Here is a 27,200-nt window from a genome sequence, read left to right on the forward strand (position 1 = left end):
GCGAAGAACATAATCTTTTAAGATGCTCCAATCAAATCCACTCACGAAAATAAAATTCTTAAATGAGAATTCCACAAATTCAAAGAAACATTGAAGATATCGCATGTTCTTATGTCTTCTAGCTAAAATTAAAACCTTAACCCAGTCCCCAACATCGTTATCTACTTTGTCTAGAAAAATAAAACACCTAAAACTGCTCGTGAGAGTGCTTTTGTAATTGTAGCATTAGTTTATTTTTATTTGTTATTTGGTTGTGCCGGCTTATATCAGCTGGAAATAATGAGATACAAAGGACTCAATAAAAGCAAAAGCATCATGACAACCAATTAGCCATATTCTATCATATCTATCAAAATGGATATGAATTCAAACTATATGCATCGTAGAAAAATCAAAACGATCGATGTGTGTTTCTGAAATCGTTTATGCATCAGAAAATATATACATACACAAAATCCATATAATATATTTACCTTTTCACCTTATCAAGCACCACCTTCTTAATATATTAACTGCATGGATTGCGTGTAAATTAGATAAGTATTTAATATACAAAGAATAAAGCATAGAGATAATTACATTCTTATCGTTTTTTTTTTCATTACATTCTTATCGTTGATTCGCCGACTTTGGTAAACTCGAAATAATTGGTTGCAAAATTAAAATATTATAAAGAGCAAAGGAGGAATAGGACAGGGTGTTTATGGTGATGTGAATGGGAAGAAAGTTGGTGTTTTAAGCATGTAGGAGGGTTGGGTGATGATGAAAATCATGTGAGTGCATGTGCATCGCGTTGTATTTTGGTGACATTTACTCTAATCTAAGCTAAACCCTAATTATCCATACATATTAATATTTAAAAACTCAGTAACAAAAACATCATTGTGGACACTTGTCCAAATATCATCCAATCCTTTTGGGCTAGAAAAGAGAACCTTCTCAGAAGCTGCAACCTCCGTTTAGCTAGAGTTATATCTAAAGGTCACTGACCTTTATCTATGTCTATATAAACGAAGGCCATCTCATATATGCATCATACGAAAAAATTTTATAGAGTTATTATCCCTTGTCTAGACAACTTTCTTTCATCACATTACATCAACCAAAAGAACATTCTTACATCATTTACAATAATGGGAGTAACCTTAGAAGGTCAAAGAAAGGAATCAGTTTGGGTGTCGATGAGAAGACAAAGAGCACGAAGGGCCCTTGTGAAGAAGATCATAATCCGACCGAAAATGAATCTAGAGGCTTCTAGAAGACCATGTCGTGCGATTCATAAACGAGTCAAGACGCTGAAAGAGCTTGTTCCGAACACCAAATCAGCAGAAGGTTTGGATGGACTCTTTAGACAAACGGCAGATTATATTTTGGCTTTGGAAATGAAAGTGAGAGTTATGCAGACAATGGTTCAGGTTTTGACCGAAACTGATTGTATGTAATGACCTCAATATATTTTTGTAAATCTTATTGGTTTAAAAAAATCTTATTATTAATATAATAAGTGCTTTTAGTTTTTATTTGTTCGTCTTTATTTATCTTGTGTGATTGCCCTGTGTTGTGCTATATAAAAAAGGAAACAAAATTTATAAACAAGAAAATCAATGAAAATTATGTCCAGTTAGAGATTATATATATGCAAAATGAAGGGAGGCCAATAAAAGTGTTCAATCAATAAAACATATATATGCAAAATGAAGGGAGGCCAATAAAAGTGTTCAACCAATAAAACCCACGACGACAGTGTAATTGAGAAAATAACGTTCAACGTTGGGCTTTGTATATATCATGTAGGCCGTACATAAACATAACAATCCTTTTTGGGTCCATATTATGGAACACCTGAGTTCAGAGTGTGAATGTCAATATGTCATTTGCAAACCCTTTTTTTAGCGATATCACTTTGGTTTCCTTTTATATGTAAAAGATGGTGAAAGTGTTACTATTTACTTTCAAAATAATACTGTTAATATCCTTGAAATGCGAGCGATTTTGTAGTAAAGTGATACTGTTTCAAGATAAATGTTTTGAATTATGCGATTGGATCGTGGTGATAATGATAGATAACAAATACAATTGTTTGATGTCCACGTATCATCTAGTCCTTTCATTATTTGATATGACACGAATAGGTAAGATGATCCATCTGCTTCTCTCATATCGACTTGGATTTGAGGTTCGACAATTTTTCTAGTATATGGTACACGATTTTGATTAATCTTTAGTATAGACAATTTAGAGCTTGATTTGGGCATATATATATATATATTAGGCTCAAAACTGTTTTTGTAATATTTTGTTTATCTTTAAGATTTTATTTAGTATATACTATAATGAGTGACTCAAAAAAGTATATGGTGGATGAATCCAAAACAAAACTGTTGTTTCTTTCACAGTTTCACATATCTACAACTTGTGTATATACTACTGATTAACGTTTGTTTTAACCGTGAATGTGTTTAGTGTTTTTAGGAGGTTTATGTTTATGACTCTTTATTTGTTCGTACTTGATTCCTAATAATTCTGATTACTGAACTGGGAGGAAACATAGTGGTAAGTGTTATCTACTCTTTTTACTAATCTAGCTCATTCAATAATTCAATTTTAAATATCTTTCATTCTTTTTAACTGGAATCTAAAGTTAAGTAATAGTATAAGACATAAATACTGAAACTCCTCTCGATACCTATATTCTCTTAGTTACTTTCGATTTCATCTGTACTTGCGTTTCAAACTGCTTATTGTATGTCTTGGTTTTGGAAGCGAGCCTCACGCTGTCAAGCACCACTGCTCTGACCAAATATTTTTCCTGTTGTACATTTAGGGGGTTATTGGAACATGAATTTCTGTGGAATTTGATGATTTTAATAGTTGAGAGGATTTTACAAGTTAACTAGATTTAACAAATTTTATCAAATACTTTTACATAGATTTTCATTACTTGTGTATAGAATTCTATTAATTGTTATTAACTTTTAAAGTAAGAAATTAATGGTGGTAGAAAAAAAAAGAAAGAAAATCATTTCAATTAAGGCAATTCTTAAACAACTTTTAAAAAAGTTTTTGTCACAAAAAAGATTTCAAGAAATAATTTTTGTTTGTGAGTGTATTTTATTACATTGATTTCAAAAATCTTATGGGTATAGATGATATTTTCAAAGTTGAGTACTATGAGTATAAACAAAGAAAATTTACATCTCAATAACAACATATTTTAATAGAATCTTAAAATCAATGAAAACTAAACTTTTCCAATAACAAATGATTTTGAGTGAAATTTACAAATCATCACCCCAATAACAATGAATTCTATTTAGATTTTAAAAATTCACAAACCAATAACAAAGGAATCTCAAAATTTAATAACTCCTCTAAAATTCTTTGCTCTATAACCCCCCTTATACAGTTTAAGTTTAACATTAACCGAAAATATTCCCATGTTAAGAAATTTAAACACAGATTATTTTGAAGTTACGTGTGTGTGGATATGAAAACCTATAATCTGCTAAGAAAAACAATTTGATATTAATGTCTATACCTTAATGACTACCTACCAATCTACCATCAGACATGATTTTGTGTTAATCGGCATCATGTTTGATGCGGCGATTAATAAATAAAATAAGATCCCTATATGCGTTTACTTTGACTTACCATGTGCAAATACCACCGCAACGATTATTAATTAAGCATTTTATTTTTATTTAATATTGGAAAGAAAAACTTAAGTGTGTCAGCACACGAGATACGAGTTGCTTTGTGTATTTTTTTCTCAATCAAGATAAGAAAAAGGGCATTTAATTAAGGATTTGATTGCCACTTGTTAATTCACGAGTATCCAAGAAAGAAGAAACGACGTGAAATATCCCTTGATTCATGCCTTCTCAACTCTTCTAGAATGCTTTCTCTCGTTAGGGAACACATTTGAATTACCCAAAAGATTAACAAAAAAAATATTTACCCAAAACAATTTATTTGACGTTTATCGATTACCACTAATCCACTATGATCTAGATCTAAAATGCACTTACGTAGTCTATTATAATCCACTACGTCATCATATGACGTAAAATATCTCAATCTCTGTATTTCGTCTGTTATACCTATAAAGAAATATAAATATCGAGCATTCATGAATAAGTGGAAACATTTTACAAGAATCATCCATATACTTACGACGACATGCGTATCAAAAATACGAATTTTGTTTTTTGTGTGCAAACGGTTATGGTGTGCAAAAATTAATATAAATATTAACATATTGATAAATATATGTTTGGTAAATATATGTTGTTTAAATATATACGTGTCTATCTATAAAGTGGAACGATCATGTGTGGCTTATAAATTCAAATTTCAAAGATCTGACTATGATATGTGATATATTATAGTATATCCTAAGATTCTTAATAACCTGTTTTATGAGCCGTGGCAGCATTACGTGGTATAGTGGGAAACTGGTGACCCGTTACCCTGTGTCTTGACTCGTGACTCTTGACCGGAGTGAAATTCAATAATACTGATTAAATTAATTTAAATGTTTTTTTTTAATTTAAATGTTTCTACTTTTCATGAAGTCCTTTATGTTTAAATTTTCGTTCACTCTCGTATTATTCATTCAGTTATTTATTTCAGTCCGCTACATAGCCTCCATTTTAGAGATCCTAACGTACCCAAGAAGCAAACCCCATCAGTAAGTAAAAGATTTCAAATGTGTGTTTTTTTAATAAAGGCTTAAAAGATTTCAAATGTTTCTTTATCGTTCGATCGGGTGATACGAATCTACCTTTCATATGGTCCTAATTAATTTTAGTCCTTTTCTTTAAATATTTAAATTGCACATTTGAACATTTAATTCCACGTCCATCGTAAACTTTTAATACGGATAAACAGCAAATAAATTTATTGAAATAAATAAGTCGAGTGAGTAGATATTTTGGAAAACAAATAATTTATACTTGCTCGCAATCTAACGGCAGGAGAGAACAAGGAGTGGATGAAGGATGAAAATGGACCATTGGATTCGAGAAGGTGCCTGGTGGACTTTTGAATGAGTGGGACCTCCAGACCGACAGAACGAGACACTTGTAATATGTACACACGTCGGAGAAACATAGGCCACCTATTGATGTGCACAACCGGACCGACGCAAACACCGAGCCGCACGTCTTTGGGTCGACCTTTGATTGAGACTTTTCTTCTTATTCAAATCCCCCCCCACTAACCAATAGGTACTTAACGCAATGCCGAAATTTAAAAAATGCTTCGAGCTACTTCAGTAGCAGAAACTGATAGTGTTAGCTACATCCCATATGTAGTCGAGTGAATTTTTTTTATGAAATAAGAAGCAAAATAATTACTAGAAAAGGGCAAAAACAAAATCATGGAAGCATGCAAAAGGAGAGCTAAGTTTGCAAGCAAATTATACGGGAGTGGGGTCATCCACTCATTCTTCTCCCATTGCACACCACACGTGCATGCTTCTCTTCTTCTTTTTTTTCCCCACAGACCAAAAGAAACTTAAGTTACAAAAAAAAAAAAAAAAAAACTTAAACATAATTTGCTAGCGGAGGTAAATAATTCAAAAGGATAAAGCAATTCCTGCTTAGAAGATCGGTAAAGAAACAAAAAGAGAAATTCAAATCTCAACTTTGTTACCTTTATCTTTTTGCTTTTGCCATCGGGATCGCCGCTGGTTATAGATATTCATGAGGCATGCAGGAGTTATATGAATCTGGGCCCTTGACTTTGATCTATCTCGGATTTGTTTTGGGTCCACTGATTTTTAATAAAATAATGATGAAATACTAATTTGTGTAATCAAATCAATTATGTAGTATTATAGTACACAGTTACATCAATAATTGGTGCTATACTGCTACGAATGTATAAAAAACAACCTAGCTACTCTTTACTCTTTACTCTTTAGTTAACCTGATTGGAAAACGCAAAGAATATTGTGTATATCTTATATATCATGCCTCTATAATCTCTATCCTGCGAAGTTCTTAATTTTTTTTTTCACTTAGACCATGATTAACTCGGAGTTCTTAGAGTGAGATTATTAACGGAAATTAAAAAACTGTTTCTTAACTTTTAACTAAAAAAATTAAGAACCGGTTCTTAAAGTCTTTATTTAAGAACCGGTTCTTATCTTTTTTTTAGTTAAAAGTTAAGAAACAGTTTCTTAACTTCCGCTAAGAACTTCGTCCGTAAAACATCGGGTTAATCATGCTATTATACACATAAGTAGGAACAACACCGTATAAGTAGGAACACCGTATCTATCAACCATTTACTCTGTTGATATGGTTGTGTAGGTTTTGATGGCAAACATACAATAAACATATTACTAGAGTTTTATCGTTTTTTTGAGAATTGTTAAAAAAATTCTTACACTAATATACATTTATTCGATCACAAGATGTACCAACAAATAAGAATATTTTAGCTGCGATGCAGGAATTTACCAGTTTTTTTTAGCATAATCACATTCCAAAGGAAAAAAAGGAGATGTGAACACGGACCATTAAATTCGGCCTATTCTATAGTATATGATATATATAGAGAAAGTAGGACTCCTACCAGAGTACTAATATCTTATTTTCCACCACTTTCATTATTGTTTTCTAAAATGTCGAGATTTATAGATTTGTACGTGCTAACTGCTAAGCTTCTTTCCTGATCAAAAGTAAAATCAATCACAAGTGTTTTAAAATTGATCTAATATGCAGGGTCGGCCCTGAGACTATGAAGACCTGTGGATTTGTCTATGTAATTTTTTTTATATATAAATTTGGGGATCTAAATTTTTTTTTCAGGGATCTATTCGTATGTAACTTTTTTAAAAAAATTTGGAGGTTTGTTGCTAATGTTTCACTACGCATTCCCAGGGCCGGCCCTCCTAGTAAGCAAACTTTATATTTACAAATTCTCCATTGACTGATTCTACGGTTCACACTTATTACACCACTGCTTATAATCTTATGGTGGGAATAAATATTCACGGACAACGGTCTCACCGTCCACAAATGTCTCTTTGCTTGAGAAAACAAACCAACATCTCATCTCATCTCATCGGTGAGCTCTCATTTCATTATTGTTTTCTAAAACATCGATAATATATACTATTTTTAGATACTTAAATAAGTTTAAAGGGAAAATTTTTTATTTAAAAAAGTAAAGAAAAGACAAGTTTGTAAACACATCAATATTCCCATGCTACACCAACACTTTTTCTAAATTATTAACAATTTCTTTATTTTAGTTTTACCAAAAACAAAATTTCTTTATTTTAGCGATTTTTTTTCGTTCTTGTTCACACTAGCCCCCCAATAAAACCAGTTCACTGTTGAACCAGCTAAAACCGGACGTGTGAAAGCGTTCACTGTGTGTTTCTGACTTAACCAAAAAAGTGCCTACAATTTCGAAAAACCTTGATCAGTAACCGGCAACTGTATCAAACCGCACTGTATACAACCTGCTACTCCCGGTAAGCATCAAAATACATCCCCCCATTTAACAGTGACAAATATCAAATCCTGCATTTAGTGCTCTCTTTCAACCCTAAAAATTAAAACGCTCCCTTTCTCATCCCCTCCTCACGTTTTTATAACTTTTCTCTGGATTAATCCTTTATTATTGGTTTTTACTTCTTCTTTTCAATCTCTGCTTTGGTGTGATTACTCTGCTTTTAATTGATTTATCATAAAATTACTGGAAAAAGATAAAGAAAGAGAAAAACAATGGAGTTTACGAGTTTTCATCAGCCGTCGTTGCAAAGCATTTGGGATTTTGGAGAGGAGGAGAGGGATTCGTTAGGGTTTATGGAGTTACTAGGTTCTCAGCACCATTCATTCCTTCTCGAAACGCTCCAACCGCAAACGCAACCGTTTGAGAAACTGTCTTCTTCTGATTTAACTATTCTTCAAGCCCCACCCTCAAATGCGACTGCTGATAAGTATGTGACGTCGAAAGTGGAATCTTTGTGTTCGGATATAAATCCACCGGCTACACCAAACTCCTCGTCGATTTCTTCGGCGTCAAGCGAGGCTGTAGACGAAGACAAAGCGAAAAGAGAAGAAAATGAGGAACATGAACAGAAGAAGAGTGATACTAATAAACAGTGAGTCTCATTTATGTGTCCTTAATTTTCACATATTTTTCTCTCTTTGAAAGATGGTCTAGTAAAAGACTCAGAGAGAAAATGGTTCGCAGCATTTAATTATGTGTATGAACAGGTTGAAACCAAAGAAGAATAGCCAGAAGAGGCAGAGAGAGGCAAGAATAGCGTTCATGACAAAGAGTGAGGTTGATCATCTCGAAGATGGTTATCGCTGGAGAAAATATGGTCAAAAAGCTGTTAAAAATAGTCCTTTTCCGAGGTTAATAAAATATCCATCCTTTTGATCATCTTCTTTTTCTTCCTCTTATGGCTCCATGTGTAGACACAGAAGAAGAATAAGAAATATTAAAAATACACATAACATGTATTTTTTCCTTTTTGTTTCTTCTGTGATTTGCTTGAGGACATGCATTGTGTTAGTTTGCAGGATCTAGTGTTTGATTGTTTCAAAAAGACTCGTGTGTTTAATTAACATTTGATTTGCTAACATTACTTCCATACTAAAAACGATTTTAGCTTTCTTATTCATCTTAATTAACATCATTCATAAGTTATAAACACACAAACATGAAAAACAAATGAAAACTTCCTATTTTCCTTTACATTTTCTTTAGAAGTTTCAAAAGAAAGAATGATAGTAAAACTATCAAAAATGTTGAGCTGAAGTTTATGAGGCTAATTTGTGTGATGGTATATTTGTTTTGCAGGAGTTACTACCGTTGCACAACGGCCTCGTGTAACGTGAAAAAGAGAGTGGAGAGATCATTCCGAGATCCAAGCACAGTGGTTACAACCTACGAAGGTCAACACACACACATTAGTCCACTCACGTCTCGTCCAATTTCCTCTGGAGGCTTCTTCTTCGGATCATCAGGGGTTGCTTCAAATCTCGGTAACTTTGGGTTTCCAATGGAGAGCTCGACACTAATATATCCTCAATTCCAACAGCTTGTCCATTACAACCAACAACAGCAACAACAAGAACTGTTGCCTTGTTTTGGAGGAGTTGGCGAGTACGTTACTAGACACGCAGATGCATATGGTGATGATGAACGTGTGAAGAAGAGTCGAGGTTTGGTCAAAGATAATGGACTTCTTCAAGATGTTGTCCCCTCTCATATGTTGAAGGAAGAGTAATTATATTCCTTAATGGTGTAGTATTGTAATCTATAAGATTTAATCTAGGTTTTGTTTTGTATAATTGTCTAAAGAAACGGATCTTTCGTTCCCATTAGGGAGATGTGGATCTTTAAAACTGAAGGTAATGTTAAGTACTGATACTTTCCAGCAATGAAACCGTAGAATATATAACTTAGGCAAGAAAATTTCAATTTACTGCAAATTATATAACAACAAAAAAAAATTGTAGCTAATTGGTTGCACTAGCATAGTTAACATGAATTGCAATCAGTCTAAACAATTTTTTGTATAATATGATTCGCACAAAGTTTTAAATCGCCTAATAATTTTGTCGTTATGTATATTAATTACGATAATAGTGTTTTAACTTTTTCATTCTGAGAGTCTATACTATATTAATATGTCGTCTCTTAAAATTTTTTTATTACATGGGCGTTGCATGTACTCTATGTCTCTATGTTCATTTGATAAAAGAACTCTATGTTCTACTGTTCATTAGCTAGGCTTTGTAGTTTCTGAATCTGTTAAAAGTAAAATCGAAATCCGCGGTTCTAATGCGTTCTAGGGTTTCAGGTTACTCTTAACACTACTCAAAGACAGCGTCAATTAATGTTGTTAGGATTTTTATTCATTGTCTCGCTTCATCTTTTTTGTCTTGGAATCTGCATAATTAACTTTCACTTAAGCAAGATAACGAAAGAGGAAATTAATGCGAAGTTGGAAACATAAACTCAACTACTTCTACCTACTAATTTCTGTGTGTTTGATCGACGTTCGGAATTTTTTATTTTGTTTTTGTTTTATTTACCGCTTTTGTTGGTCTTGCTGTTTCATGATTGCACCACGGTGAAGAAAAAGACGTGTGCACCGTGTTATGTCGTTTGCTAGTTTCATTTACTACCCTTTTAACATTTTTATATCCAAAACGAATATAAAAGAGAAATTACACTCTTCACTGGTGTTTTCACAACCATCAAAGAAATGAAATGTGATTAAGAGTACTCGATAGTTCTCTTCTAGTTAATTTAAACATGCTTAGATACCAATTTCAATGAAACATCAAAATACCAAATTTGATATAAGTTTATCTCTGAAAATATTAAAATGACATTATCTCACCAAATTTGGTGTAATAATATTCATCACATCAAATACTAAATTGATATATTTTATTATTTTATTTATATGTAAATTTTTATTATTATAGTTTTAATTATTTTAAAATAAATATATCATGCTATTTTATATTTTAATTTTAATTTCCAAACTGTTAAGCATTTATTATGTAAGTTACATTTTTAAATAAAAAATATTTTAATTAAAAAAATAGTTTACATAAAATAACTAAATTAATATATAAACTAGGTAAAATAAAATAATAATAATATAAAGTTACCAAATTTTAATAAATAAACATAAAATTTAAATGCTATAAAATATAATTGGTCAATTATAAATAATTAATATATCAAAATGTTAAAATTGAAATACTACTAATATATACTAATTTTGGTGTAGAATTTAGTATTGTGGTTAGAGACGAAAATTAATTCAATACCAAAACACTGAACTGGATGTAATGGTTGGAGTTGTTCCTAGCTTAGAATTTCATTCTTACTTCAAGGCTTTCAAAATCTGTGTGACAATCTACTATTACGATTTGATTGATGTTTTGTTTTATCCTTTTTTCTTCTAAAATGTACATGTACCTGTGAATAATTCATTGTTTTTTTTGCATGTGTTTATATTTCAGAGGATACTTACAAAATAAATAATTTTAAAGAACCTAATTTTTTGTCTTTGTAAAATATATTGAGAAGAAAAACGTAAACCCACGTTGAACCGTGGATCCAATACTTGAAACATAGCAATTAGTCAATAAAATCGAAGTTTGTGTTGTCCCCTAAGTGCGTAGACTTGTTGGAAAAAGGTAGAAAACCAAATCCCACAAAGAAATATACAAAAGGTGAAAAGCAGAGAAACAAGTTACCATGCAAATTCAACTTTTTCTTCTTCGTCTGTTTGTTACTTTTGCAGCCATGTGTGTTTGTGTGAGAAAGAGAGAAAATGTTCAATAGAAAAGACGAAGGAGGCAAGAAAAGAAAACAATCTTATGAGGTAATACTACTTTTTGTCTTTTTGTCTAGTGAGTGCATAGCAATGCCATTGGCTTTAGCGTGTCTGTAATGACCTTTACGGTGAGTGATAATCCCAAACCGAAGGTACACAATCATTGTCCGAAACAAGGCCACGACTGCAACCGAAAGCAAAAGTACTTGAAATCTTGATGGCTTAAAAGTGAACGACTAAAAGACAAACTTAAAGAGACCCCATTGGTTCAAGGAAGCTACAACTTACAGCATTTGCTCATTTGTAAGATTCGTAACATGAAACTTAGCAAAAAAAAAAGATTCGTAACATGAATATTGGGATTCGATATAGTAAAGTAAACTCAAGATGTACCAATCCGGACAGTGGGTTTTGTCTTTTTGAATCGAGCGCAAGTTTTATTGATCATCGAGCCTTCTTGTTAGGGCTCTTATAAGTGGTCCAATCCATTTTAATTCTTCTTATAATGATTTTTATTCACGTAAACTATATCAGAACAGGTAAAGTATCCACGACAGTAAATAGCTAGAGTCATAAAATTTATTATTACATTAAAAAACTAACAATTATGTTGTATGTATGGGGCCATACAACATAAAATAAATTATTATAGAAAGCATATATAATGTTCGTTTTCTTTTGTTATATGCGTAATTATTTATTTGAACAAAACTGAACCCTTTAAATTCACATTCCCTTTTATTACCAATAAAAATGCCACGTAGATTAATAATAAAATACAGATCTTTTATTTTAAAAAAATCTAAAATAATCGAAAAAAAATAATGACGCTAACGCCACTAACTAAACCCTAAATCTTAAACCTTAAACCTTAAATCTAAACCATAAACCCCAAATTCTAAACTCTAAACCCTAAACCCAAACCGTAAACTCTAAACTCAATCCCTAGACCTTAAACTCTAAACTCAATCCCTAGACCTTAGACTCTAAACCCAAATCTTAAACACTAAAGAAACAACATCAACATTAACCCAAACCTTTAGGATATAGGATTTGAGTTCAGAGTTTACGATTTGAGTTTAGGGCGTAGGGATTGGGTTTGGATATATGGTTTGAGTTTAGAGTCTATGATTTGGGTTTAGGATATAGGGTTTGAGTTTAGGATTTGAGATTTTGGTTTATGATATAGGATTTGGGTTTAGGGTTTACGGTTTGGGTTTATGGTTGAAGATTTTGGTTTAGGGTTTAGGGTATAGATTTAAAGTTTAGCGTTTAGTTAGTGGCGTTAGCATCATTAAAATTGGCGTTATTATTTTATTTCAATTATTTCAGATTTTTTAAAATAAAATTTATTTATTTTATTATTAATCTAGGTGATATTTTAATTGGTAATAAGAAGAGAAGTGAATTTAAAGTTTCACCCTATGTTCTTATTTATTAGTTGCCCACATATCGCAACAGTTTCAGCTCCTCTTTGACGCCAATATACGGTACATTTCTTCGATTTCTACCTATACAATGGAACGTTAACGTATTTAGTGGTTGCAAACATTTAGCTTCAGAAAAAAAAAAAGATTTAGCTTCAGCAATAACTAATCATAAAAAATTAAGTGAAATTAAGATATTGAAACCTGATAGAACTTGAGAAGATTTTTCCTCTGGTTCTTGAGCGTCGCAGTCACTAAGCCTCTCTCAATGTCGAAAGATTTTGCCTCCACCGTCACCGCTTTAATGTACTCAAACTTGCTTAGCTATTATCATTTTTTTCACATCCACAAAATAACATTATATAATAGTAGTACTATTTAGAGAAATCTCTAGAAGAATTATGGTTTTAGACAACATCAAACAAACCTTGTGCTTCTCTGCCGTGGACTTCAGTTCTAAGAGGATGTGTTCTTGTAGCTCCGAGATAGAACAGAGTTTTTCGAATGGTTTAGTAAAGCCGAAGTCATTAGCCCACCGGTTCACGGTTTCTGGATTTGGAACAATCACGGCGACAAGCATAGATTTGAAGCTGTCTCCATAAACCCATATCTGATAAGAATTTAGCGATCAAAAAATTAATTGAAGAAAAACCTAAAAGATACTTGCAGACCAAGAAAGAGTTGGAAAACTCACATCTTGAACAATAGGGTTTTGTCCGTAGAAGCTTTCCAAATGCTCAAGAGCAACATATTCTCCTTGTGAGAGTTTGATCAGATTCTTCTTACGGTCGATGATCCTGAGTACTCCGTTTGGAAGAATCTCACCTATGTCTCCTAATAATATCAAAACACCAAGAACAGTACTCAGAATCCAAAATCAAAACAAGTGAAATCTCAACTTTTTAAATTAATCACCTGTATGGAACCATCCGTCTTTCATGACTTCTTCAGTAAGCCGAGGGTTCTTGTAATACCCTGAAAACAGACATTTTCCTCTTATACAGATCTCGCCGGCAGGATTTTCACCCAATGGGTCATAGCCCATTTCCGACACCTCTTCAAGCCTTATCTCGTCGTAAAAAGCCGGAACACCGACTGTCCCTAGCATACACATCTCGTCCGGGTAGCCTAATGTCGTTCCTCCAAGCGTCTCTGTTAGACCTAATGCAAACAATCACAGCAACACTGACTTTCCTCGGTTACAAGAAAAAAAAAACATTTTCCTTGAGAATCAAGAAAATGGAAAAGAAACCCTAAAATTGTAAATGTAAGGTACATACTACATACCATAGCCTTGGATGACGAAGCAACAAGAAGTAACTCTCAAGAACTCTTCGATCTCAGGACTCAGAGGTGCTCCACCAGATACTAATAACCTGAGTCGACCTCCTAACTGATTTCTAATCTTTAATCCAAGTAAAAAAATCGTCAAATGTTGGCTAGCTATATGTAAAGATCAAAGAAGAAATAATCCCCATATATGAAGAAAAAATCATTATCACATTGTTTTTAACCTTTCTGAAAGCTATAAAGTCAGCCATGGGTGAAGCTTTACTGTGAGAGTACCCACGATTCATCCACGCAAGTTTGCTGCATAAAAATAAGCCTTTATTGCGAGATTTCTCAAGAGGTTTTCCCCTAAACGTAACACTCTTTTAAGTTTTCTTTGTGGCAAATTGGCAATACAACCTCTATATTTTTTTTAACTAGAGAAGTAGTACCTTTTTCTGTACTTGATTGTTTTTAATCCCAGAACGTATATCAGTATGTAAAAACTATGCTCATATTTATTATATATGCTCATTGATTATAGACATACATCAGTATGAAAGTTTGTTTACCAGTATGTAAAAATAATACTTATTTAGTCCACCAATAAAAAGAGTTATTGGTTTTTCCTCAAAAACTTATTCTGTTCAACGCAAGTTTTTAAAAAATATGTTTATTTGTCAGTGAAGCTTACTATTTATAAAGAGCATAGAAGATGAGTCTCCTTCTTGGGTTAAGCTCCTGAAGAGCCTTCTGAATCCCTTCATAGATCCTCTCGAAGACTCTTGGAACTCCGGCTATAAAAGTTGGTTTCAGTTCTTGAATATCATCATGTAATGCATTCAAATCCTAACACACCAAAACACACCAACATAATCAATTTTCATAGTTTTCTACATCCATTTTCTATCCATAACTTGATGATGATTATGATTATGATTTATGAGAGATTAGTATACTCCATGGTAATAGCCGACGGAAGCGCCATTTCGAAAGAAGTATTCCTCATTAGCACGGTCAAGAATATGAGCCAACGGTAGGAAGGAAAGATACACATCGTCAGGTGTCATCTGACAGTAGGATGTCGTTTTAAGCCCAAGAGAAAAACAGGAGCTTAGTTAAAATTCATGTCTTTAAGACCAAAACTAAAGCTGAACCGGATAATTATTTGAATCACAGTTCAATATGGTTTGATCGGATCAAACATGATTAGATATATTTTTAATATATAAATTTTAAATTAATATTAGTATTAGTATTTTTTGGTCAGTTTAGTAAATATAATACATAATTAAAATATAAATAAATATCAAATACAAAACATTACAAATATAAACTCGTGTTTTCTGTTCGTAAGGTTGGTTTATGATTTTTAATAGTTTTAATGGCTTTTTATCTAATTTAAAATTTTTGAGATCCAGTCCAGTTATGCGACCTATTTATGGTCGAATCAGATCGTGATTGGTTTATGGTCGAATCTTGTCCAACCATCAAACCGGTCTGGTTTTATAAACACCGATCAAAAGAAACAAATGATTAAGCGAGACAGTATTTTTTAATCGGTTAATCATTAGCATCTTATATATTAGAACATAAGTCACAACATTGATTCATGTGTGATTTTAAAAAAAATAGATTTAATGGACCTATTCCTATAAAGTCATGTTACATTTAATCTATAATCTTATCATTTAAATTTTGGACCTGCCAGAAATTTTTATTGGGCTATCAATAATTAGATTTAAACAATAGATGATCCATTGGATTTATAGATAGTATAAATTAAATAGATATAATTTAATATTGTAATAATATACCTCCATATGTTAAATATTTAAATATTTGTCGATGTTAACTTTTAAAATTATAAAGATTTTTTTTTTTAAATAACAAAAATCATATTATCTAACAATGATTAATCTTTACTACCTTAAACCAATGAAAACAAATTTTAAACTATATAGTTTATTTCAAAAATTAAACAAAAACCAAATGTTTAATTATTTACTCGATCATATATATCTATGAAGAGAAAAGTTTAATTTTTTAAAAACTTTCTAAATTTGTGAAATGTTACAATATCTTTGAATATGACAATAAAAAAATCTTTTACTAATCTTTATATATATAGTTACGATTTTAATAATGAAATAATAATCTGAAAATATATATATAGAAGAAGATACAAATACATGTGAAAGTTTGAAACAATTTATTCAATGAAAAAAAATATACCGTAAACTTATTATGTTTTAAAAATTGATAGACAATATCTTATAATCTAAAAAAAAAATCTTATAATATATACCAATTTAGAATTGAAAACAAAATATTTATATAAAAATAAATGAAAACAAAATCTCGCGCGGTTGCGCGGATCGAGATCTAGTGCATATTAAGACAGAGGTGAACACTATATTCACTAATGTATATTTAAGAGTGGATTTAGAAATGTTTTGTTTAAAATGGTAATTATTTATATAATCTAAGTGTGGTTTAAACACTACGTTTATCCGCACAAAAAGCAAAACATGTTCTATGCGTTCCTTTAAAACGATTGAGAGTCACCTCGTCTTCAAACTGGTCCATGCAGAGATCCAACCCAATAACACAAGTTGCGGCAGCTTCGTGGGTCAAAATCACACCTTTAGGTTCGCCGCTCGTGCCGCTCGTGTACATTATGGTGCACACGTTAGACGGCTTAGGCGGATTTGTCTCCTCCGGCTTCTCTCGTCCCTGGTCAAATAATCAACAATCAAATATAGTCACCATAATATGTTCTATCATATATACCAAACATGTGAGTCTGGCCACTTAAATCAATTTAATTCTATGCGTATAAAGCAGTTAATGTAGAGTTTCGTCAACTGGCCGGTTTAACATGTGCGTGTCATTAAATACCTAAATAAGTCCGATCTTTTCTCATAAAGCTGTAATAACGTAATATAGAAAGTATGTATCAAATTATATAAAGAGACGAATCATAAGAAGAAAATCGAGCCACGAGTATGCTTTCACTCCAATTTCTAAAGCCCTGTGGCTCTGTTCTTCGCTCACATTTGTGAAGGAAACTATAGCTTTAAGTCGTTTTGCACTTTTGCAATCCGGATCAAGCACCTAAATTATAATAGCATACAAAAAGAGAGTTAAACTGTCACATATATAAATCTATTTCCAAAGGTATAGATTAATTGATGAAATCAAGATCTTAACTCCTTTAATCTTGGTATTCTGGACGAACACAAAATCAACTTCCGCGTGATCAACAATATAATCAACTGCTCCGGGACCTGAAGAACATGGGACACAAACAATTTCTTTTAGTCGGATTATTGAGTACTTGAGGCACGTAAGCATACACACGGTCACAAGTAAATAAAATCAAACTTCCCTAATGTATCATATAGACGGTCACAAGTAAATAAAATCAAACTTACCTAATGTATCATATAGAGGTACAGAGATTAGAGTGTGGGCTGCACAGGCCTAAATATTTTCACAAAGATGTATATAATTATTGTTAGATTTACTTGATAAATTTGAATAGAAAAGTAAACCAAAGAAGTATTTATCAAAAGTGAGAAGGACCTCCATTGCTATGATCCACTGAGGACAATTAGCTCCATAGATTCCCACGCGACAACCCTATTTATATATGCAGAGAACATTATATTTCAGCATAACGTAAAATATAAAAGTGAGAAAGAAAAAACGTTTAGATAAAGTTATACAGGTTCAGCTCCGGCAGCTCGTAGCGCAGAGCCAATCTGCAGAACTTCTTCGTATACTTCTTTGTACGTTTTCCAAATATACGGTCCAACCTAACCAAAAATACACGTTTAAAATAATAAGTACACATATATAAGTTATGTTCGAAAAATACACATATATAAGTAAAATTAAACTAAAATAAAAACATAACTTATATAATGGAATTTAAAAAAAAAACATAACTTAAAATAAAAAATAGAGAAATTCTCTCAAATAGCCATTCTTTTAAAATATACTCCATCCGTTCCTAAAAAATCCATAGTCTTGAGAAAACTTTTGTTTCAAAAATATACATATTTTATATTTCTAGTGTAATTTTTGTCAACTAATAATGAGAAATTGTGAAGTTCAAAAACATTAATTGCATTTCTTAAAATCTTATTGGTTTAAAAATATAGGAAATATAAAATTACAAAAAACTATGCATTTATAGCTAAATTATAATATATGTTATTAAAAAGTGTGAAAATACTAAAATATTGATCTTTTAAGAACGGATAAAGTAATATTTTTCTCTCTTATATTTAGTATGAAAATTTTAGGAAATTTACCTTCTCATCGACAATTGGACGCCATCCAAGCATCTTGTTATTAGGGAATTTGTCCACTGATTTACTAACAAAATTAAAAGAGATTTACTAACAAAATTAAAAGAGATTTACTAACAATAACTATAAAGAAACTGAAAGCTGGGTGTGTCATGTATGATTATAAGAAAAATAAACCTGAAAATGTCCCAAGTAGTGGTAATTTCCGAATGACGAGGAGGAAAATCATTCTCGGAAAAAAGATTCCGGTACACCGGACCTACGGAGGGCTTCCCATCTTCCCCTTTAATTCCTTCTTCAACCTTTGCCGCGAAAGACTTCATTCTCTCTCTCTCTATTTTTTTCCTTTGAAGAGGATAACCAAATTTTTTTTTTTTGAAACACAACTTATATTAATGCATTCAAGTCAAGTTAGCTGCCAGCCATAAAAGCTTTTTCCTCACCCAAACAAAGTTTAGCTTACCCTATCAGCAACATTATTTTTCTCTTTTGATATCCAAGAGAAAGAGATTACATCAAAATGACAAGAAAGATCAAGTACATCAGTGAGGATAACCAAATTAATATTGCATTTTTGCGTAAACTTGTATGATTATTGAACAGTACGCAATCATCTGATAAAATTAATAATCAGAATCGTTGAAACGAAGATACATTAAGTATCATTAGTTGATCAGTGACAACTATCTGCTTACGTATTCCGTACTTTAGTGACAACACTCTGCTTACGTATTCTGTACTTTTAGCTACATAAATAGATTAAACTATATAATAATCTCATTAACATGTGGCATTAAATGACTAAATTTCTCTTGACTATACGCATTGGTTTATTTATTATGATGTAGTTCTAGTTTTTCCCAACGTTTGATACAGCCTTTAACAGTGGAAGTCTCTCATACAAGCTAATGAAGATTCACGGACAGTAAAAAAAGTTAGTCTGAAATGAAACCCACAAGCTAATGAAGATTCGGAACAAATCCAGTTTTTTTAAACGAATTAAATTTATTTAATATAAATTTTTATTTTTGCTTTTTTATGTATATTTAAATGTTAAAAAGAAAGCATTATATTTGTGCAAGTTATTATATGTTTAATATTATAATGAAAAGAATTTTGATTATAAAATATGTAATCATATTTTAAAATGATACATAAATATATAATACGATATAATTTTAAACTATGTAATCAGGTTGAATAAAATAAGTTTTTTTTACATTTATCAGCGTTTTGAATTATTAATGTAACAGTGAATAATATTTGTATTCTGGAATCGACCCAAATATCAGGAGTCCAAATCCAATTAGACCTTGTCTATATAATTTTTGTTTGTGCTTTTATATTTTTGTTTGTTATTTTAAATGGGTAAAAAGTATTAGATGATAAAAATAAAATATATTAGACTAAAATTAAGTGATGTATATATATCTCAAATTAATCATTTCCTATCAGTTCAAGTTCCAGATTATAATTCTTAAAACCTATCAAGTCAATATAACGAAAATAAGTTGATAAAATGTAATTATATGTTTTCTTGTTCAACCATTGGTTTCTGCAAAACTATATCACGACAGTTTTCTTTTGTGGTCCGGTATTGAGTAGAGTAACTACGATGACATCTCTATTCTCTATAAAAACGGACACAAAAAATGTTATATATTGAAGTTTACATTCTTTAGTGTTGTTTAAAGGTTTATAACCACATTATGCATTTGTATTAATGTATTCTAAACTTTTTTTCATAGTACATAGACATAGTTCAAAAGTTTAACAATTAATTTAATAAAACTTTATATACTGCTTAAATCAGTGGAATAACCATTACAAAATATCTATTCTCTAAAGAAAGATACACAAAAATATTTCAAACCTCTTTGACCATCATCCTAAGTCAGGATATGATGCAACTATGCAATAATTTTTTTTCTTTTTTTGTAATTTTTCTCTAAATCTAAAGGCTAACACAAAATTGAGTTTTCGGTAAATGCTCTATATAATGAAGTTTACTCTATTTAGTGTTGTTTAAAAATTTATAACCACATTCTACATTTGTATTAATGTATTCTAAACTCTCTTTCATGGTACATGAGTATCGTCTCTAATTGTTTTACAGTTAATTAATAGAACTTCAGTGCAATTAACCACTATGAAATATATATTCTCTAGAAAAATGGACACACGAAAAAAGATTTCAAACCTCTTTGACCATCATCCTATGTCAGTTCAAGATGCACTTTTGCAATAAAACAAGATTGCAATATTTTTTGAATTTTTCTCAAAATCTAAAGGTTAACCTATGAGATTGAGTTTTCGTTAAATGCTCTATATAATGAAGTTTACACTCTTTAGTGGTGTTTAAAAATTTATAACCACATTAAACATTTGTATTAATGTATTCTCAACTCTCTTTCATGGTACATTAGTATTGTCTCTAATTTGTAACTGTTAATTAAATAAAACTTCATATATTGCCTAAATCAGTGGACTAACCACTATGAAATCTAGATGACAAAAAAAAAAACCACTATCAAATCTCTATTCTTTAGAGAAACAGAAACAAAAAAATTTCTAACCTCTTCGAAAATCATCATATTCCAACAGGATGCAACTATGCAATAAAGCAAGATTGTCATATTTTTGAATTTTTCTCAACATCCGAAGGTTAACCCCTACGAAATTAAGTTTTTCGGTAAGTGCTCTATATATTGATGTTTACACTCTTTAGTGTTGCTTAAAATTTTCTAGCCACATTATAAATTTGTAATAATGTATGATAAATCTCTTTCACGGTACATAAACATCGCTCAAATTCTTTTAACAATTAATTTAATAAATATCTATATACTGCTTAAATCATTGGACTACCTACTATAAATATCTATTCTCAACAGAAACGGACACAAAAAAAATTTCAAACCTTTTTGACCATCATTCTATGTCAGCGCAATATGCAATAAAACAAGATTGTCATAATTTTTGAATTTTTCTCAAAATCTGAAGGTTAACACCCATACGAAATTTGATTTTCGGTAAATACTCTATATAATGAATTTTTCTCTGTTTCGTGTTGTTTAAAAATTTCAAACCACATTATAAATTTTTATTAATGTATTATAAACTCTCTTTTATGATACATAAGTATTGTCTGTAATTTTTCAACTGTTAATTTAATAAAACTTCATTATTGTCGACTAACATGAAATCTCTATTCTCTAGAGAAACGGACACACTAAAGATTCCAAAACTCTTTGACCATCATCCTATGTCACTTTAGGATGCAACTATTCCATAACGAAATATTTTCATATTTTTGATTTTTTTTATCAAAATCTGAAGGTTAACCTTATGAAATTTATTTTTTCTCAGTAAGTACTCTATATATAGAAGTTTACACTCTTTAGTGTTGTTTAAAATTTCTAACCACATTATACATTAATGTATGCTAAACTATCATTTATGGTACATAGACATCGCTCTAATATTTTAACAATTAATTTTATAAAACTTTTTATACTGCCTAAATCAGTGGACTAACCGTTGTAAAATATCTATTCTCCAGAGAAACGGACACAAAAAATATTTCAAACCTTTTTATTCACCATCGTTTGTCAGTGCAGGATGCAACTATGCATTAAAACAAGTTTGTCATATTTTTGATTTTTCTCAAAATCTAAAGGTTAATACCCCTACGAAATTGGATTGTCGGTAAATTCTCTATAAATGAAGTTTACACTCTTTAATATAGTTTAAAATTTTCAAACCACATTCTATATTTGTCTTAATATATTCTAAACACTATTTCATGGTACATGAGTATCCTCTCTAATATTTAAACAATTAATTTAATAAAACTTCATATATTGCCTAAATTAGTGGACTAACACTATGAAATATCTATTCTATAAAGAAACGGGCACAAAAAGATTCCAAACATCTTTGACTATCATCCTATATCACTGCAAGATGAAACTATGCAATATAGCAACATTGTCATATTTTTGATTTTTTTCTCAAAATCTGAAGGTAAATGCACTATATATTGAAGTTTACACCCTTTAGTGTTTCTTAAAAATTTCTAAATACATTCTAAATTTGTAATAATGTATGATATGCTCTCTTTCATGGTACATAGAGATAACTCTAATTTTTTAATAATTAATTTAATAAAACTTTATATACTGCTTAAATCACGGGACTAACCACTATAAAATATATATTCTCTAGAGAAATGGACACAAAAAAGATTTCAAAACTCTTTAACCATCATCCAATTTCAGTTCAAGATGCAATTATGCAATAAAACAAGATAGTCATATTTTTTAATTGTTTTTCTCAAAATTTGAAGGTTAACCCCTACGAAATTGAGTTTTCGGTAAATTCCTTTCATAATACATTTTACATTTTTTAGTGTTTTAAAAAAATTTATAACCACATTATAATTTTTTTATAGCTGTTAGTATATAATGAACACATTCTACATTTGTATTAATGTATATTAAAAAAATTACATTAATACAAATGTATAGCTGTTATTTGGCTAAGAATAATAATTGTATTACATTAGGAATATACAATTATAAGAAAACTCTCTATAAATAATATACATACATTAATACATTAATTTTTTATAGCTGTTAGTAGGGGTTAACGATTTTAAACACATTCTACATTTGTATTAATGTATATTAAACTCTCTTTCATGGTACATGGGCATCGTTTAAATTTGTTGTCAATTAATTTAGTAAAACTTCATAATACTCCCTAAATTGGTTGACTAACCACTATAAAATCGTTATTTGCTAGAGAAACGGAGACAAAAAAAGTTTCAAACCTCTTTGAACTTCATCATAGGTTGGTGAAGGATGCAGCTATGCATTAAAACATTATTTTCATACTTTTGATTTTTTCTCAAAATCTATGGGTTTAACCCCTACGAAAATATTGAATTTTTGGTAATTGCTCTATATACCGAAGCCAATGATCTTTAGTGTTGTTTTTAAATTTCAAAACACATTCTACATTTGTATTAATTTATATTAAACTATCTTTCATGGTACATGGGCATCATTTTAATTTCTTGTCACTTAATTTAGTAAGACTTCATAACAGTCCCTAAGTTGGTGGACTAACCACTATAAAATCGTTTTTTGCTAGAGAAAGGGAGACAACAAAAGTTCCAAACCTCTTTGAACTTCATCATATGTTGGTGAATGATGCAGCTATGCATTAAAACATTATTTTCATACTTTTGAATTTTTCTCAAAATCAATGGGTTAACCCTACGAAAATATTGAATTTGCGGTAAATGCTCTGTATACTGAAGCCTATGATCTTTAGAGTTGTTTTAAAATTTCTAAACACATTCTACATTTGAATTAATGTATATTAAACTCTCTTTCGTGGTACATGGGCATCGTTTTGATTTTTTGTCAATTAATTTAGTAAAACTTCATAACAGTCCCTAAATTTGTGGACTAACCACTATAAAATCGTTATTTGCTAGAGAAAGGGAGACAACAAAAGTTCCAAACCTCTTGGAACTTCATCATATGTTTGTGAAGGATGCAACTATGTATTAAAGAGTATTTTCATATTTTTGAATTTTTCTCAATATCTATGGGTTAACCCCCCCTACGAAAATATTGAATTTTCGGTAAATGCTCTATTTACTGAAGCCTATGATCTTTAGTGTTGTTTTTAAATTTCTAAACACATTCTAAATTTGTATTAATGTATATTAAACCTTCTTTAATGGTACATAGGCATCATTTTAATTTTTTGTCAATTAATTTAGTAAAACTTCATAACAATCCCTAAATTGGTGGACTAACCACTATAAAATCGTTATTTGCTAGAGAAACGGTGACAAAAAAAGTTCCAAACCTCTTTGAACTTCATCATATGTTGGTGAAGGATGCAACTATGCATTCAAACAGTATTTTCGTACTTTTGAATTTTTCTCAAAATCTGTGGGTTGAACCCTACGAAAATATTGAATTTTCGGTAAATGCTCTATATACTGAAGCCTATGATCTTTAGTGTTGTTTTTAAATTTCTAAATACGTTCTACATTTGTATTAATGTATATTAAACTATCTTTCATGGTACATGGGCATCATTTTAATTTTTTTGTCAATTAATTAAGTAAAACTTCATAACACTCCATAAATTGGTTGATTAACCACTATAAAATCGTTATTTGCTAGAGAAACGGTGACAAAAAAAGTTCCAAACCTCTTTGAACTTCATCATATGTTGGTGAAGGATGCAGCTATGCATTAAAACATTATTTTCTTACTTTTGATTTTTCTCAAAATCTACGGGTTAACCCCTACGAAAATATTGAATTTTCGGTAAATGCTCTATTTACTGAAGCCTAAGATCTTTAGTGTTGTTTTAAAATTTCTAAACACATTCTATGTTTGTATTAATGTATATTAAACTCTCTGTCATGGTACATGGGCATCGTTTTAATTTTTTATCAATTAATTAAGTAAAACTTCATAACAGTCCGTAAATTGGTGGACTAACCACTATAAAATTGTTATTTGCTAGAGAAAGGGAGACAACAAAAGTTCGAAACCTCTTTGAACTTCATCATATGTTGGTGAAGGATGAAACTATGCACTAAAACAATATTTTCATACTTTTGAATTTTTCTCAAAATTTATGGGTTAAAATATTGAATTTTCGATAAATGTTCTCTATACTGAAGCCTATGATGTTTAGTGTTGTTAATTTATAAACACATTCTACATTTGTTTTCATGTATATCAAACTCTCATTCATGGTACATGGATATAGTTTTATTTTTTTGTCAATTAATTTACTAAAACTTCATAACAGTCCCTAAATTGGTAGACTAACCACTATAAAATCGTTCTTTGCTAGAGAAAGGGAGACAACAAAAGTTCCAAACCTCTTTGAACTTCATCATATGTTGGTGAAGGATGCAACTATGCATTCAAACAGTATTTTCGTACTTTTGAATTTTTCTCAAAATCTGTGGGTTGAACCCTACGAAAATATTGAATTTTCGGTAAATGCTCTGTATACTTAAGCCTATGATCTTTAGTGGTGTTTTAAAATTTATAAACACATTCTAAATTTGTATTAATGTATATTAAATTCTCTTCCATGGCACATGGGCATCGTTTTATTTTTTTGTCAATTACTTTAGTAAATCTTCATAATACTCCCTAAATTGGTGGACTAACCACTATAAAATCGTTATTTGCTAGAGAAACGGAGACAACAAAAGTTCCAAATCTCTTTGAACTTCATCATATGTTGGTGAATGATGCAAATATGCATTAAAACAGTATTTTCATATTTTTGAATTTTCTCAAAATCTATGGGTTAACCCCCCCAACGAAAATATTGAATTTTCGGTAAATGCTCTATACACTGAAGCCTATGATCTTTAGTGTTGTTTTAAAATTTCTAAACACATTCTACATTTGTTTTAATGAATATTAAACTCTCATTCATTGTACATGGGCTTCGTTTTAATTTTTTGTCAATTAATTTTGTAAAACTTCTTAACAGTCTCTAAATTGGTGGACGAACCACTATAAAATCGTTATTTGCTACAGAAAGGGAGACAACAAAAGTTCCAAACCTCTTTGAACTTCTTCATATGTTGGTGAAAGATGCAACTATGCATTAAAACAGTATTTTCATATTTTTGAATTTTCTCAATATCTATGGGTTAACAACCCCTACGAAAATATTGATTTTTTGGTAAATGCTCTATATACTAAAGCCTAAGATCTTTAGTGTTGTTTTAAAATTTCTAAACACATTCTACATTTGTATTAATGTATACCAAACTCTCATTCATGTTACATGGACATCGTTTTATTTTTTTGTCAATTAATTTACTAAAACTTCATAACAGTCCCTAAATTGGTGGACTAACCACTATAAAATCATTATTTGCTAGAGAAAGGGAGACAACAAAATTTCCAAACCTCTTTCAACTTCATCATAAGTTGGTGAAAGATGTAACTATGCATTAAAACATTATTTTCATATTTTTGAATTTTCTCAATATCTATGGGTTAACAACCCCTACGAAAATATTGATTTTTTGGTAAATGCTCTATATACTAAAGCCTAAGATCTTTAGTGTTGTTTTAAAATTTCTAAACATATTCTATATTTGTATTAATGTATATCAAACTCTCATTCACGGTACATGGACTTCGTTTTATTTTTTTGTCAATTAATTTACTAAAACTTCATAACAGTCCCTAGATTGGTGGACTAACCACCATAAAATCGTTATTTGCTAGAGAAACGGACACAACAAAATTTCCAAACCTCTTTGAACTTCATCATATGTTGGTGAATGATGCAGCTATTCATTAAAACATTATTTTCATATTTTTGAATTTTTCTAAAAATCTATGGGTTAACCCCTACGGAAATATTGAATTTTCGGTAAATGCTCTATATACTGAAGCCTATGATCTTTAGTGTTGTTTTAAAATTTATTAACACATTCTACATTTTTATTAATGTATATTAAACTCTCATTCATTATACATGGGCATCTTTTTAATTTTTTGTCAATTAATTTAGTAAAACTTCATAACAGTCCCTAAATTGGTGGACTAACCACTATAAAATCGTTATTTCCTAGAGAAAGGGAGACAACAAAAGTTCAAAACCTCTTTGAACTTCATCATATGTTGGTGAAGGATGCAACTATGCATTAAAACAGTATTTTCATAATTTTTAATTTTTCTCAATATCTACGGGTTAACCGTAACGAAAATATTGAATTTTCGGTAAATGCTCTATATCCTGAAGCCTATGATCTTTAGTGTTGTTTTAAAATTT

General features: G+C 30.5%; 3 protein-coding genes across 3 annotated transcripts; 2 read left to right on the forward strand and 1 right to left on the reverse strand.

Annotated features, from left to right (window-relative positions):
* The first annotated feature begins 996 nt into the window (after nt 1-996).
* LOC106340572 (transcription factor UPBEAT1-like) lies at nt 997-1,548 on the forward strand. Its single transcript, XM_013779426.1, has one exon. It carries the CDS (start codon nt 1,029-1,031, stop codon nt 1,440-1,442), a length of 414 nt encoding a protein of 137 aa, XP_013634880.1. The 5' UTR covers nt 997-1,028; the 3' UTR covers nt 1,443-1,548.
* A 5,770-nt stretch (nt 1,549-7,318) lies between these two features.
* On the forward strand, nt 7,319-9,415 carry LOC106339719 (probable WRKY transcription factor 23). Its single transcript, XM_013778574.1, has 3 exons — nt 7,319-8,125; nt 8,241-8,384; nt 8,833-9,415. The coding sequence occupies exons 1-3, from the start codon at nt 7,746-7,748 to the stop codon at nt 9,260-9,262; spliced, it is 954 nt and encodes a 317-aa protein (XP_013634028.1). The 5' UTR covers nt 7,319-7,745; the 3' UTR covers nt 9,263-9,415.
* A 3,304-nt stretch (nt 9,416-12,719) lies between these two features.
* LOC106340583 (long chain acyl-CoA synthetase 1-like) lies at nt 12,720-18,673 on the reverse strand. The gene is made up of 17 exons (XM_013779434.1): nt 18,528-18,673; nt 18,354-18,417; nt 17,763-17,852; nt 17,620-17,676; nt 17,469-17,517; nt 17,245-17,321; nt 17,014-17,148; nt 16,600-16,767; nt 14,991-15,101; nt 14,726-14,880; nt 14,277-14,352; nt 14,050-14,167; nt 13,678-13,923; nt 13,457-13,596; nt 13,190-13,372; nt 12,967-13,086; nt 12,720-12,846 (listed from the first exon to the last, which is right to left on the reverse strand). Exons 1-17 carry the CDS (start codon nt 18,671-18,673, stop codon nt 12,799-12,801), a joined length of 1,983 nt encoding a protein of 660 aa, XP_013634888.1. The 3' UTR covers nt 12,720-12,798.
* Between the last annotated feature and the right edge of the window lie 8,527 nt (nt 18,674-27,200).

This window comes from Brassica oleracea, chromosome C4 (assembly GCF_000695525.1).
Source record: "Brassica oleracea var. oleracea cultivar TO1000 chromosome C4, BOL, whole genome shotgun sequence".
Taxonomy (NCBI): domain Eukaryota; kingdom Viridiplantae; phylum Streptophyta; class Magnoliopsida; order Brassicales; family Brassicaceae; genus Brassica; species Brassica oleracea.